The 13,637-nt window shown below is 56.1% G+C and overlaps 1 protein-coding gene across 1 annotated transcript in view; it reads left to right on the forward strand.

Annotated features, from left to right (window-relative positions):
* Window positions 1–13,637, forward strand: part of LOC121081922 (hydrocephalus-inducing protein-like) — an 88,949-nt gene that overhangs the window by 59,735 nt on the left and 15,577 nt on the right. The window contains exons 23-30 of the mRNA XM_040581275.1: window positions 4,308–4,500; window positions 6,442–6,546; window positions 7,203–7,412; window positions 8,285–8,422; window positions 10,108–10,285; window positions 10,806–10,936; window positions 11,651–11,784; window positions 12,788–12,924. Coding sequence (XP_040437209.1) covers window positions 4,308–4,500; window positions 6,442–6,546; window positions 7,203–7,412; window positions 8,285–8,422; window positions 10,108–10,285; window positions 10,806–10,936; window positions 11,651–11,784; window positions 12,788–12,924 — 1,226 coding nt within the window. The remainder of the gene's footprint in view (window positions 1–4,307; window positions 4,501–6,441; window positions 6,547–7,202; window positions 7,413–8,284; window positions 8,423–10,107; window positions 10,286–10,805; window positions 10,937–11,650; window positions 11,785–12,787; window positions 12,925–13,637) is intronic.

A 13,637-nucleotide genomic window follows, 5' to 3' on the forward strand; every position in this document is an offset into this window, starting at 1 on the left:
CACCCAGCTCTGAGTTGGTAGCAGCTGAGGGTCCTGAGCATCTGGCAGGATAGCAGCCCCTGCTCCAGAGGGTTTGGCATAGCCCCTTTGCTGGCTCGTTAGTGCTGTGGACGTTAGGACAGCTCCCTTTTCTGCTCTGCATGTTAATTAAGCAGTAATGTGCTCGCTCTGGGTCCCTCGGCAGACACCATGTGATTCTCCATGTCAGGGCTGGAAATGAAGATGGTCTCCAGGCTATTAACACCTCAGATTGCTCATTAAGAGCCCAGCAGAAGGGCAGCATGTCAGATATTATTTCTGGTCTACATTAAGCACTGTTGCTATTCTAAATTATCAGATCAAACTAACTCGGTCTGACATCGAGGGAATCAAACATCAGGTCTCGTGAAGGCGAGATCGATAGAATTGAAGCGTCCACACTTCTAACCTTGCTGGAGCTGATTGCCAGAGACTCCCAGCATCAATCAGACACACACATTTATTGGAGTCAGGAGAGAAAAATGTTGTTTCTCTGCCTGGACAAGACTATTTGTGCTTAAAGTGGGTTTTTTTTTTTTTGTTTCTTCTAATTGTTCAACCCATTTTTTCCTCCTTCCTCTTTAGTCACTGCTGCTACTTTGAGCAATCGTATCAGCAACACAGTCCAGCCATTGCTGTGCGGTTAGTCATTTCCAGGGCGCGCACAGTGACAGTTGGAGGTGTCGGATCTCACTGCAATGATGTTGCTTCTCTGTCTCCGCGCTGCCTGGTCTGAATGTCAACGGGTGGTTCAGTAAATGCACAAATCTTAGCTCAGCAGAGGAATTTATCCTAGCAAAGAAATAGGCATCAGGGCATTGGGACAAAATGCAGTTTCGAGTTTGCTCTTGGCGAGGGCAGACCATCACCACCACCTTCCCCAGCTGCTGGCCAGGTGGCCCAGCTCAAGCCGCGTGTTCCCACAGGGTGCACTGGGCAGGTTTGGAGTTTACTTCTGTATCACATTGTTTTGTTTTCAGTTTCAAACACCCTTGAGCTGTCTTGCTTGTTCCAAAGTCCCTTTTCAATCTGCGTCTGTTGGCCTGCAGGACAAATCAAAGTGCATCGTCGGGGTCCATAAGCCTGTTTAGATGCCTCAGGGGCGCATGGCCTCTGGTGCTTTGCCCTGTGACAGAGCTGGGGCTTTGTTGGGGGGCTTGTTTTCCCCCGGTACTTCGGCTGTGCCTAAGGGATGCACCAGCGTGTGGTTCCTGGGGGCCTGGGCAAGGATGCTGGGCGTGTGGGTGCCACGCACCAGGGCAGCAGCCTCAGCGCTGTTAAAACTCCTGCATTTAATGCAAAGGGGTGGTGGCTCCTGGCACGTGTCCTTGGTGCTGGCAGGACCTGCAGGGACCTCGGGCCTTCCGATCACCATTCTGGGGTGTCTGTCCTGCTGGTGGTGGCTCTCGCACAGCCTGAGCTGGCAAGGTCACGTCATCCTGCCTGAATCTTCACGTGCGGTTTGCAGAAGCGGTGTGATTTCTAGCTCCTCTATTTTGGGAGGTGGGTGTGGGAAGTGGTGTGAAGCTGTGTCCTTAGGAGGCTCAGAAACCAAGAGACAGGCTGAGATGATTTTTTTTCCTAATGTCTCAGCGGTTTGGATGGTGGGTGGCACAAGGCTGTCCTGGCCCTAGCAGGAAGGACTCTTCTCTCCCTGCTGTCAGTGTGCCCGTGCTGCCATTGAATCCCCCCTGTTAATACCTGGATCCATTTTGTCTCATCTGACGGGTGGTCAGGTTGGGTGAGATGGACGCAGGGGGCTTAACACCTTGCTGTCAGCCCCTGCAGCCCCAGGCTGACCTGCTTATGTCAGGAGGCTCCTCATCTCCGCTCCAGCGTGCTGGTGGAGGCACTTCCGCAGCCCTTTGGCCCCTCTGCTTTGGGGCTGGTCCCTTCTGCAGGTGGAGGAGCCGCTCTCTGCTCCTTGCCTTCATCCCTGCGTTCACAGCCTTGCTCTGAAAGTGCTGGAGGCTGCCCAGAAGGTCCCGATTCTGAGAAAGGGTTACCTCAAGCCTGGGCTGATGCCGAACATCTCATCATCTTGCCCTTCTTTCCCAGGACCAACCCCCTTTCCTTCAGTGCCAGGAAGATGTCGTGTCCTTGGGGTCAGCTTTCTGTTGACATCTCGGGTTCCTCACTCCCTTCCTTTTCATGTGATGCTCATTGTTGTTCTTTTTGACTTTCCCCCACTGGAAAGAGTCCCTGGCTGTGCTGCTTCACGCTTCTCTGCAGCAGGACTTGCTAATCACATCATCTCCCAGCACTGGGTCCCGGAGGGCTTCTACTTTAGAGGGAAAAATACTGTTGTTGTCTAGGCACCACGGTCTGGTGAAGTTGCCTCAAACCATTCTGTAGAACTAGAGGTACCTTAATAAATGATTATGGATTTTCCATCTTGGGGGTTTCCCTCTCCTCGGGAGCTGTTACTAAGCCGCATTATTTATCACGAGCCACTCTTAAGAGCTGCGGTTTCATTTCCTCACCATGTGCATCGTAGCGAGCGGTTCTGGGACAGCTGCCGCGATGACGGCCGGACCCAGGCGCCCAACGGGTGCGTGGGCTGGTGCGTGGCTGGAGGGTGTTGAGGTGCTCCTCTTGGTGGCCCGACACTGTGGGCATCTCCCCTGCCGCCAGGGAAAGGTAGCGTGCAGCTGCAGGCTGCCCAAAAGCACCACTGTCCCAGCTGAGCTGGATTTATCTCATCCTTACGGAGCTGCCCAAGTCAGCAGCCGCTGGAGGTGTCGGGCAGTTTGGTCGCCCGTCAGGGCCCCCCAACATGCACCCGGGTGCCTGGGCTGAGAGGAGCAGAGGTTGCGTGGGTGGGACCGTAGGTGGGCGATGCGCTGCAGGGCTGAGCGAGCGCCTTCATCCCCTCCAGCCCTGGTTTGTTCTTCCCCACGGATGGTGCCGAGCTGTTGCTCGGGGTCCCCGTGGCGTCCCAGCAGCGGGCGGAGGGAGGGCTGTCAGGGGCTCACCTGGGCGAAGCCGTGTTCTTGCATGTCGCTGTAGGGAGGGCAAGTCAGGCGGGATCTCTTCCAGGTTATGAAGAGCAGAGCCTGTAATCCAGAAACGAAAACCAGCCTTAGATACTAAAGACAAATCTTTGTTTGGAGCCCGTGGTTCAAGGCACTGAATTCCCAGCTGTAAAAAATGTGCCGTGTTTGACTGCGGGGGGAACGTTTACGAATAGGAACAGCGGCAGGTAGGCATGGCCCGAGCGCGTCCCTCCACGTGGCGTTGGAAATCCAAGCAGAGCTACTGTGAGCACCTGCTGCAATTTCATACAGGGACCATAGTTGGAGTCATTTGGGAATTCTGAAAACGTTAACCCATACGCTTTTTACTGGCTGCTGTTGCTCAAAGGATAAACTCGGCTCTGTTTGCAAAACGAGCGGTTGAACTGCTTTGCTGAACCGTTTGTCAAATTTGTCCTCCAACAGTTTGTGTTTAGAAAATGCTGGGGAGGTAATGATGGCATCAGGACGTGCCACACCGGTTAGAAGCTCGTTTCAGCAGAGCTGCAGCCTTTTTGGCGCGAGGTGCGGTTCGAGCTGCTGTTTTGCAGCCAGGGAGTACCTGCGGCACGGCAGGGAGCTGAATCTCGGTGTCGCGATTGGAATAGATTGATTAAAAATGACCAGCGTTTCCTTCCCCAAAGTACTAATCGCGGCTGCTTTGGTGCTCATCGGGGATCAATGGGCTGTTTAATTGTGAGTCTCTGCCTGGAGCCGCTTGACGTGTCTTCCCGTGTTCCTTGCGTGTGCGAAGGTGTCCCGTGCTGGGCTCGTGCCGGCTCCGTCGGGGTTCAGGCACAGCAGGCGGCGGGCTCCGTCCCTGCTCCTGCCATCGCCACTGCTGGTCCTGACCCGCAGCTGTGCGTAACCGCCCAGGGGAAAATTCAGGGTAAATACCTAGAAGAGCTGAAAACCTCCTTGCGGCACTGGGTCTGTGCTGGCTCATCACCATCCAGATCTGCCCCTTTGTGTCTCAGTCCCACCTTTTTGTGCAGTTTGTCCTTTTGTCTCCCTGCAAGGTGTTCACCTCTGACATCTGCAGTTCCTCATTGCAAGCAGTTGCCACTGCCTGCCCCACTGCTGGACCAGCATCATCCCTGGGCAGCCCCCAGCGTTGACCTGCTCCACCCTGGTTCTGGAGCTGCCAGGTCGGATCCATTCCTGGGCTGGCGGCACCAGTGCCCACCCAGGGGCCACGTCCTGCCAAGGAACTGCTTCTCCAGGTCTTCCTCCCTCCTGCTGCAGCTTCATGATTGAAGTTACGGTTTCTTCCAGGTTCAGCCCTCCATCACCTAAACCTTTCATCAAACCCCAGCCACCAAAGGAGGAGGGAGCCTGCTCGGAGCACTCGGCATCTGCAGAGAGCAGTGTCAGTGATGGATGCGTAGAGGAGCCAGCTGAAGCCCTGGGAGCAGTGGGGGATCCTGCCCAAGAGCCAGCAGATGCAGAGGACTCCCTGGAAGCAAAGGTAGATTTTCTTGTACACTCACTGTTTTGCGTTGCCTCCCCCAGCTTGCCACCAAAAAGCCGTGCTGGTGCCAGCGTCCCTTTTTTGCTGCCCTGCTGCCATGTGCCTTGAGAGTGGGCTGGGCAGCAGGGCCAGCAGCTGGACACGGGGCTTATGGGGAGGGACAAGTAGGGTAGTGTTGTTTGGAGAAGCCCATTCAGGTCCTCCTGACCTATGGTGAGGTTGGGGTTTTTTGGTTGGGGTTTTTTTTGCACTGTGAAAGGAGGGGTTTTACCTGCACCGTGATGTGGAGGCTTCCAGTTCCCTTCCTCTGTCAAGCCCTGCCCAGTACTGGTCTCCATGTGCCACCTTCTCAGCCCCAGCTAGAGCCACCCGTTGTCACGTCTCTGCCTTCGCCCGAGCCCTGGTATTGCAGCGATGGCCACAGAGCTGCCTTTTTATAAATGGAGACTTGACAAAGTCGCCGTCTTTTCCTCTTAGTATGGAAAACAGCCTTTGGTCTGCTGACCTTCCTGGTGAGCCTCGGTGCTTTGGAGCTTGGCCTCGGTGCTAGTGGGAGCTGATGGCGCCTTTTGCATCGCGTGGGACAGAGGCTGCTCCTGGGGCAATAAAAAAGGATATAGGAGAGCACAGGAGGTTCTGAAAGTGCCGGAGTTGGTGTTAAGTTCAAGGAGGGGGGTCGCACCTGCTGACATCTAAATATCAGTGGTTTTAATGTTGTAGCTCTGCACGTGTTTTCTGAATCAGGAAAAAGGATACCTGGTAGGCATAAAGAATAGCGCGGCTGAATGTTTTCAGATAGAAGCATGAAATCATTTTTGTGCCCTGCTTTGTTGCCATGTATGCACAGATAAAGCAGGGAAATTCAAGGGGATATGGCTAGGTAGGATCCAAAATTGCTTCAAAGGATACATCTGGGTTGCAGCGTTGTCTTCTGCTTGTGTCACTGTATCAAGGCAATGCCCATGTAGCCTTCGTGGGGAGGTGGGAGACCATAAGCCTGGGAAAGATGTGGGTTAGCGTCTTTGGGAATATGCCCCTGGCAAAGCTTTGCAGGCTGGAAGATGTGGAGACAACAGAAAGAGCACTGAGATGTGAGAAGGCTCAGCCCTCCCCAGTGCTTTATCTCCTTGGAGAGATGTAGCCTCTGGTTAGGTCTGAGGATGTGCTGTACATACCCTGCCCATGTCAGAGCCCCAGCGCAAAGCCCTCCTTCATGTTACCGAAGCAGCAGGTATTCTTAAACTTCAAGAGCAATCACAAAGCCCTTGCTTATAAATAGGGGTCAGAAGCCCAGGGACGAGGTTCCGTTTAAAGGATGGCACCTCTGAGGTTAAACACCAGCCCTCAGCTGCTGCAAGACAGAAAAACATCTCAGCTGCCTTTTTCAGGATGGTGTTATTCGAGAGAAATGGCGATCCTCAGCCCTCCAGCACTGATGAGTGCACAAGGGGAAAGCTAAGCACCACCTGAAATGGGACAGCTGTGCCAAGGACTTCTGAAGTCCTTATTTCCCATTTTTGACACTTCTCGCTTGCAGCTGCATTCCTATTATTGTCATGGAGAACCTGAGCTGTCCAGGGGTGGGGTGTTCGGTGCGTTTCTTGGGCAGGAGTGAGCAAAGCTGGGGTGGCATGAGGGTGCAACGTGCCCTCGAGGTCCCTGCCAGGATGGGGTGCTGGGAGCACCCCGCTTCCTCGTGCAAGCCGGTGGGTCCGAGCCCGCCTGCCGGTGTGACACGGGCTCCACCTGCACCTCGTGTCTCATCTGCACGGGTCTTGGACCCACACTCGGCTAATGGCACAGGCGTCCCCGTACTTGGTGTGTGCCTGTGTCCCATCTTAGCTGCTCTTGGCTCGATGAGGCGGTGGAGCCTGCAGCACAGTGATCCCCCTCAGCCCAGCCAGCTGCCTCCTGTAGCCCATGGTGCTTGTTTTCCAGCTGCTGCCGTCCGCTGCTGTGGAGCTGGAAAGTCGGAGGCCGGTGAGGAGCCAGGAAAGGATGCGGTTTGTGGAGGTGGAGCCCCTCCCCTCGGGACCGGAGGAGGTAAGTGGGCATCTGTCTCACGTCCCCGCTCCCAGCGTGGCAAGCAGTTACGTAGCCCCCGCTGCCACTGGTGGCCCTCGGTGCTGCTCACGGAGTGGCCTCGCATCCCTCCCAGCACGTTGCGCAGCGCTGCTGAAGCAACCGGCCATGTAGGGCTGACCGAGGGTCCTGCCTGTGCAGCGCCTGTGGAGGGTGTTATTCGTCTTGTTACTCATCAGGTGCTCGGTAGGAAATTTTTGCAGTAGCTTTTGCGAGAGCAGTGTGCGGGTCGGAGAGAGAGTGAAAAGTGTCAGGAGTCAGACGAGCTGGGCTGGAGTCCACCCCCAGCTCCAAGGGCTCTCATCTCCAAGTCTTGTGTTTTTCTGAAGGCAGTAAAAAGTGTTTTTAAAGGCAAGTTCTTCAGCTGAGAGAATGTCTTGCTGCCAGGAGACATCCCAAATTAATTTAGTGTATTAATACATTAATTGGTATGGGAGAAGATTTTTCCCAGGGTCTCTCCCACCGGTAAGTGGAATGGATGCAGAATGAGATTAGGGTGATCTCGCCTGTGATGAAGAGGCCCCTCCAGCCACATCTGTACTTTGCTCCAAGCCACGGCTGCTCTTCTGCATCAATTTCCACGCTCGACATCTCCATCTCTCCTCCCCTGCCTCCAGGTTTTTGATGTCCTGCCACTGTACGGCGTGCTGCCGCCGGGCAAGAGCCAGCGCGTCACATTCACCTTCGTTGGCCGCACAAACATTGCTGCCCGTGTCACGGCGCTGTGCAGTGTGGAGGGAGGCCCGACCTACGAGATTGCGCTGAGTGGGGAGGCTTCGCTCATCAACTACTTCCTTGACGTGACGGAGATCGACTGCGGGCTGCAGGTACCGCACGCTTCTCTTGGCAGAGGTCCTTGTCTTGGAACTGTCGCCGGCGCGTTGCTGCCCACCTAGGTCTAGGGCGCTCTTCCCTTCCCAGCTACTCCGTTGGCTCTGTCGCTTGGAAGTACTGCCTTTGGGTGATACGTTCTGCATCAGAGTTGTTTTTTAATGGCCATCTCTACCCCCCAATAGTTGGGATTTCCTCCTCTTCAAGGTAACGAGCGCTGCCTCCCGGGACAGGCAAGGACCCTGTGGTGATCTCCAAAGGGACATGTCCCCAGGACCCTCATCCGCCCATGCGTTCCTAAAGCCTGAGGTCCAAGGAGATGCTTTCTTTTAATGCTCTTGATTAATCAACAAAATAAACTGGGGAGGAAGTTAACTTGGGCTTCCAGTCACTGCAGCTGGAGAGAATGTCCCAGAACAATTGGCACTTCTTTTCAGTTAAAATCCCCACAGACCCTTCCAGCTGTTGGCCCTGTTTGGCTGTTGCCCTGTCTGTCTCTACTTTTGCTTCTGTTTTGCTTGCAGATACTTGTATGCAGGTGCCTCTTATTCTGAAATGCCTCGATGCCTCCTCTTTTGTTTCAGCTGGCTGTTAGGTGACACCTTAAAGAGCAGAGGGCTTGTATCCCCTGGTTTATTTATTACTGCACCTCTACGTGCTGCCGTCAATAGTGTTCCTGCGTAGGGCTAAGGGGTACCCTGTGGCTGGGGGTCGCCCAGGTTAACCCAGGACACCGCAGTGCCTGTACCTCCCCTGCGCTCCCTGCTTCTGCGCTGTGTTCATGTGCTTTCAAGCCAGGGAAAAGGGAAGGAGACTCCCAGCAGCAGACCTGCGTCTGTAACTTCCCGCTCCTCTGTCTTCTCTCCAGCTGTTTAACAAAGTCAAGGAAGCGGAGGTCACCCTGCAGAACAGAGGGAAGGTGGGATTCACCTACGTGGTGCTCGGCTCCAGCGCAGCCGCTGCGGACAGCCCTCCGCTCGGCGTGCCCCTGGCCGTGCCCAGCACGGTGAGTAGCACAAGTGATTCACCCTGGCCAGGCTGCCCAGGAGAGGGTTATAGGGAAAAAAGGTGGTGGGGCGGGTGGAAAAAAAGAAAAGGAAGACAGAGCCACAAAACCGGCACGGAGAGCCAGGGCTGTAAGCAACTGCTGCTGGGTGGCAGAGAAGGTCGAGCAAGCGCGGTCCTACTAGAGCCCCTTCATGGCCTTTGCTGGTGGGTGGCTCTGGCATCCTGCAGCAGCCGCCGGCGGGAGGCACGAGGGCTTCGGTAGCTCTTTGGACCCCGAGTGCTGAGCTCTGTGGTTGTGCCGACACTGGAGCCAGACGGTGCAGGCTCTTGTGAGGGTCACCTTCCCCAGGTTGTGTGGTCAAGCAGGACGTACTCCCTGTCCCTGCCTGTAAGAAACCCCACCTGCCCCCTGCCAGCACTAAGCAGGACTGAAATACTGTCTTGCCTGGGCGTGAAGCTGCTTTGCCAGAAATTTTAGCAGCCCTTGTATTGGTCCCTCCTCCAGCTTTGCTGCTTTGCAGCAGTTTTGTGGGGCAGCGAGGGGGTCAGGGAGGATCGGGGCTGGAACAGCCAGGAGAGGAGTTTGCAGCATCCCGGCGCCCCAGCTTCTTAGTCCCGCGTGGATGTCTTTGAGCTGAAGCAGCGTTCCTATCTTTGTCCCTTTTTGCAAGGGGAAGAGGAAGCCAAATGGCTTTCACATTGTTTTCATGCCCGTCTCCTACAAGGGATGACACACTGATGCCCTCTTCCCGCGGGCTTCCGAAGACGCAGCTCTGCTTGGACCCGTGCAGCCAGCTGCTGCAGCAGCAGCGTGGGTGCTGGCAGCTTGGCAGGGCTCACCTTTGCTGCAGCTGCGCTGTGCGCTGGAGTACGGGCTCAGGGGACCAAGTGGCAGGAGCTGTCCCACTCAGCGGCTTCCCCTGCAGCGTGCAGGGGAGCGGGGAGCCGAGGGTCCAGCCCAGTGTGCAGAGGGCGAGCCCAAGGCGTCTGCGTCTGTGCCCGGTCACCCAGAGCCATGCTGCTGTCTGCTTCCATGTGCTCTCAGTGTGGCTGGTGTGAGCCCAGCCTGAGGCTTGGAGAGCCTTTCTGGAAGCCCAGGGAGGAGATGTCCTTCCCAGCAACACCTTCTTCCCTAGAATTTGTCCTGGTCTGCTCCTGCATTTCCAGAGATGTATGTTTGCAGGTCGCTGTGAGTCTGGATGGGCTCACGCACCCCTGGTGTAACCACGCAGGCAGGAGATGTTTGGTTGGGATGACGAATGAGTCAGGCCCTTCAGCAGCAGCCTGGCAACCACTGACGTGCAGTGTGAGGAGCTGCTGGCCCTGCTGAGGGCATGGGCCTTAGCTCGTCTTCCGCAGCAGCTGGTAAAAGAGCTTTTCTTTATTCAGTCTGGCTCTTGCTAGCAGAGGGTAAGCACTGTGAGCAGCAGAGCTGCGCTCCCGCTGAGCAAAGGGCGGTCTGTGCTGTGGGAATGCAGCCTTACGAGCCCTCTGAAGGACATACTGCACCCTGGTGTAGGAGCCTCGAGCTTTTAGGATACGAGAAAGCTAGAAGGCCGTGTTGTCTGACGTTTTCTTCCATAGGAGAAGCTGTTTTCTCTTCTCAGTGTGTCTATCGCCTGAGCCGTCCCCCCACCAAACGCTCTTTGGTGCATTCCCTCTCTTGTCTCCCATGCCCTGCAGGGTTACATTGGACCTGGCAAGGAGCAAGTGCTCAAAGTCTGTTACCTGCCAGGAGTGCCTGGAGTCTTCTGCAGGGCTTTGCAGATTCAAGTGGGTCACCTGGAACCAGCAAGCATCACCCTGAGAGGAGAAGGGACCCTTCCCAGGATCTGCTTGGACCTGCCCAGGAACATCAGCGGTGAGCACTGCCTCTCTGCTCCGCGGGAAGGTCCCCTGGCTTTTTCCCCATGTCATATGCCCACAGGGCAGCTCTCCCCCACCCCCACCGAGCCTGGAGGTTTCAGGGCTGTCAGAGCAACACTCAACCCTCGGGTTGCTTCCTGGGTCTCTAGTAGGTGAGCCCATGTGGGCTTTGCCCCAGGAACCACCCTGCAGAGCTTGCCAGCATATCTGTCGGAGGCCTGGGAAGGTGGCGGCTGGGCAGAAAAGCTTGGGGAAGCTGTAACGCGGGCTGGCAGGGATGTTGGCAGGGTTGGATTTGCCATCGCGTTGCAGGGGATGGGATGCTCCTCTGTAGGGGGGAAGGTGGGTGGTAGTGAACGTCAGGATTCAGAGAGGAGCAGCAGCATCCACTTCCCGTAGATTGCTCAAGGAGTTTGTTTCTGGGAGAGGCCAGCATCAGGGGAGTGGGGCTTCCCAGCTTAAGTGGGATTGGCACGGCGTCCACGCTTCTATTTGTGGATCGCTTCTTCCTCCAGGAAATGCAAAATATGAGAAGGTCCTCAAAGAGGCCAAAGAAAAGATGGCAAAGGACAGCCAGAGAGCTGAAGCAGCTGCTCTGGGGGAGGCTGCAGCCGCGGAGCCACCCAGGGACGACGCGGACACCGCGGTGAGAAGCCCCATTTGGCATGTGCCACCCTGCCCCTGTGTCACTCGAGCCCTGGGCACCCCGCAGCAGGCTTCCTGGGGCCCTGCTGGCACTTGGGGCCTCCCTGCCCGCACCTGGCCACGACCATGTGTCAGCTCAGCGCTGCCCCAGGGGCTGCCCAGCTCTGGCTGTTGTCCCTCCAGCAGATGCACCAGGTCCCCGACCTGCCTCAGGGAGAGCTCGGCCGTGCTCAAGTGACTGAGTTCCCGGCACTTTGAAGGAGCTGCGGGTCGTGTCTGAGGGGTTTGTTGCTCACGACCCAGCTTACCAGCAGCAGCCTGACTGCGCCCTGGGGCTGTGCTGTCAGCGGTCATCTCCAAGAGGCATCAGCTTTCTCGTGGCTCCCTTTCCAAGAGAGCTGCTGTCCAAGCTGCTCTGGCACTGGTTGGGGGCAGGCAAATACTCGGAGCTCTGGAAGGTTCCTGGCCTGCCTGTCTGTTTGTCTGGCCAGATCAGCTTTTATGACAGTGACTGGGCAGGCGAAGGTGCTGGAGTCTGTTTCCCTTGAGATCAGGTCTTGACTAAGGGAGCAGGAGGTGTCACAGACGCTGAGCAGCGAGGCAGAGGGACTCCATCGCCCCTCTCAACAAGATCAGGGTGGGATCCTCTCTCAGAGACAAGCCTGTGCCTTGGGCAGGACCTTTGCTAACCAGCCGCTCTCTTTCCTTTCCTCAGTGGGACACGCAGCTGCAGCTGCAGGTGGAGCAGTTGCTGATAGAGGAACATGCCCTGGAGCAGCAGAAAGCTCTCAGCTCCGGTCCCCCAGAGGAAGCGGCCTTTGACCAGCGTGCTCGTCGGAGGCTTCTCAAGTTAGTAGAGACTCCAGGTGCCCCGAGGGTGACACCCAGCAGTGCACCCCTGCTCCCGAGAGCTCCTGGTGTCTGCAGAGCTGGCAGTAGCTGGGCACTGCAGAACGGGTCTGACCCTGGTAGCTTTGACGTGCTCCTTGTGAGCAGCCGAGTGTCCTCACTTCATAGTGCCACCCTGGGGTGCTCAGCTCCCCACAGATGCTGGGTTCTGCTCTTAGTGCTGAGGGGGTCCAGTGCAGACCATCCAGCCCCTCCAGACAGCACAGACACCGTCCCTGCTGACCAGCTCTGAAAGAGGCAACTCAAAGCTGGCATCTTTGTTCCAACTAACAGGCCACGCTAAGCAAAGCCAGCAGGGAATCGCACGGGCTGAGAAACCCTAAAGCAGGGGGTGTAGATGCTGGTGGGACCGTAGGGCTTGCCTGGGTGACTTGGCCCTTCCCTCTGCTCCTTCCTGATGAGGCAGGGGCACGGTAGGCTCCAGTTCAGGAAGAAAATGCTCTGCAAAACAGACCACTTATGCGCTTTCCCGAGTGGGATTGCTCTGGAGAAGGAGCTGCCCTTGAACGCTGTAGGTGCCGATTCCTGCCTTTCCCGGGGCTGCTCTGGGGACAGACCTGGCTGCAGAGCGGGGAAGATTGCCTGTGCAGGCAAATCTCATTGCAAGGTCCTGAAGCGATTTCAGGCTTGGGCTGTACACCAGGTTAGCAGTTCCACTGAGGCCAGTGGAGGTCTGGTGGACTTAGCCACAGTGGCTCTTTGTAGCCGAGGAGCTGCGACCAGTTAAACACAATTTTATGTTGAGGTCCCAATGGTAGCTGATAAAACCTAGGACCTGCACCCTCCATGACTTACTGAAGTGTTACTACCAGGTGGTCAGGCCTTGGCTTTCACAGGCTTGAGCTGGGTTTTTACAGCAGCAAATACCCACTTTATTTGTGTCTTCTGTCCACCTGGAAATGTAGCCGGGCTGTGGTTTAAGGAATGTCTCTCTTCCTTTCAGAGTTCAGCTGCCTGAGTACATCCTGGACTTTGGCTGTGTCATTCCTGGTACCGTCCGCACGCACCTTGTGAAGATCACCAACCCCGGGCGGTTGCCTGTGTCCTTCCTCGCTGATAGACGTGCCTTGTGTGGCACAGGTAACCAGTGCTGGAGGGACTTCCCGTGGGCTTGACAGATGAGCTTAAGTCACGGGGTGTGTGGGGGCGTGTTGCGTGCCTGTTTGTACAGCTTTTTTCTTCCTGACTGCCCCCTGCTCGGTGCTTTAGAGCCTGAATTCTCCTGGCCAGCAGTGCCCAGAGACCTGGTCTGCCTGGGACTGCCCTGACACCTCATTTCAGGGACTAGGTGGGCTGATCACCTTGGTCACCTCTCATCATCTTCTGCTCTTGGCTACCATGAATGACAGCCGAGGTTTTGTGCTCTCTGTGGGCTCGTGTTGCAAACGGACGGGACCCTTTGTGGTTGGGAAGTGCTTTGTTTAGACTTCATGATGTCATAGCCCTTCAGTTGAGCCTTTATTGAGAAAAGAGCCTGTGAGATCCTCTGGTGTATCAAAACAGGCTTCCACGACAGGCCCTGAGGCAAGGCTGTGTCCCATCAAACGGTGACTTGCTGTGTCTGAGGGGTGGTCAGGTGTCTTCTCTAAGTTGTTGTCCAGGGAACACTGCAGCATGGGGGAATCTTCGTTGGAAATTCTCCTTCGGGGAGGTCTGTGCATCCTTCCCTGAGATGCCCAAGGAAGGAACTGCTGAAGCTCAGCTGATGGGTTTCATTTTTACCATGTGGACCTTGGATTCTGGCTGCGAAAACGCTTTCTCCTTGGGCGGTGACAAGGGAGAAAGAGCAGCAG

The sequence above is a fragment of the Falco naumanni genome, assembly GCF_017639655.2.
Source record: "Falco naumanni isolate bFalNau1 chromosome 21 unlocalized genomic scaffold, bFalNau1.pat SUPER_21_unloc_1, whole genome shotgun sequence".
NCBI classification, from domain to species: domain Eukaryota; kingdom Metazoa; phylum Chordata; class Aves; order Falconiformes; family Falconidae; genus Falco; species Falco naumanni.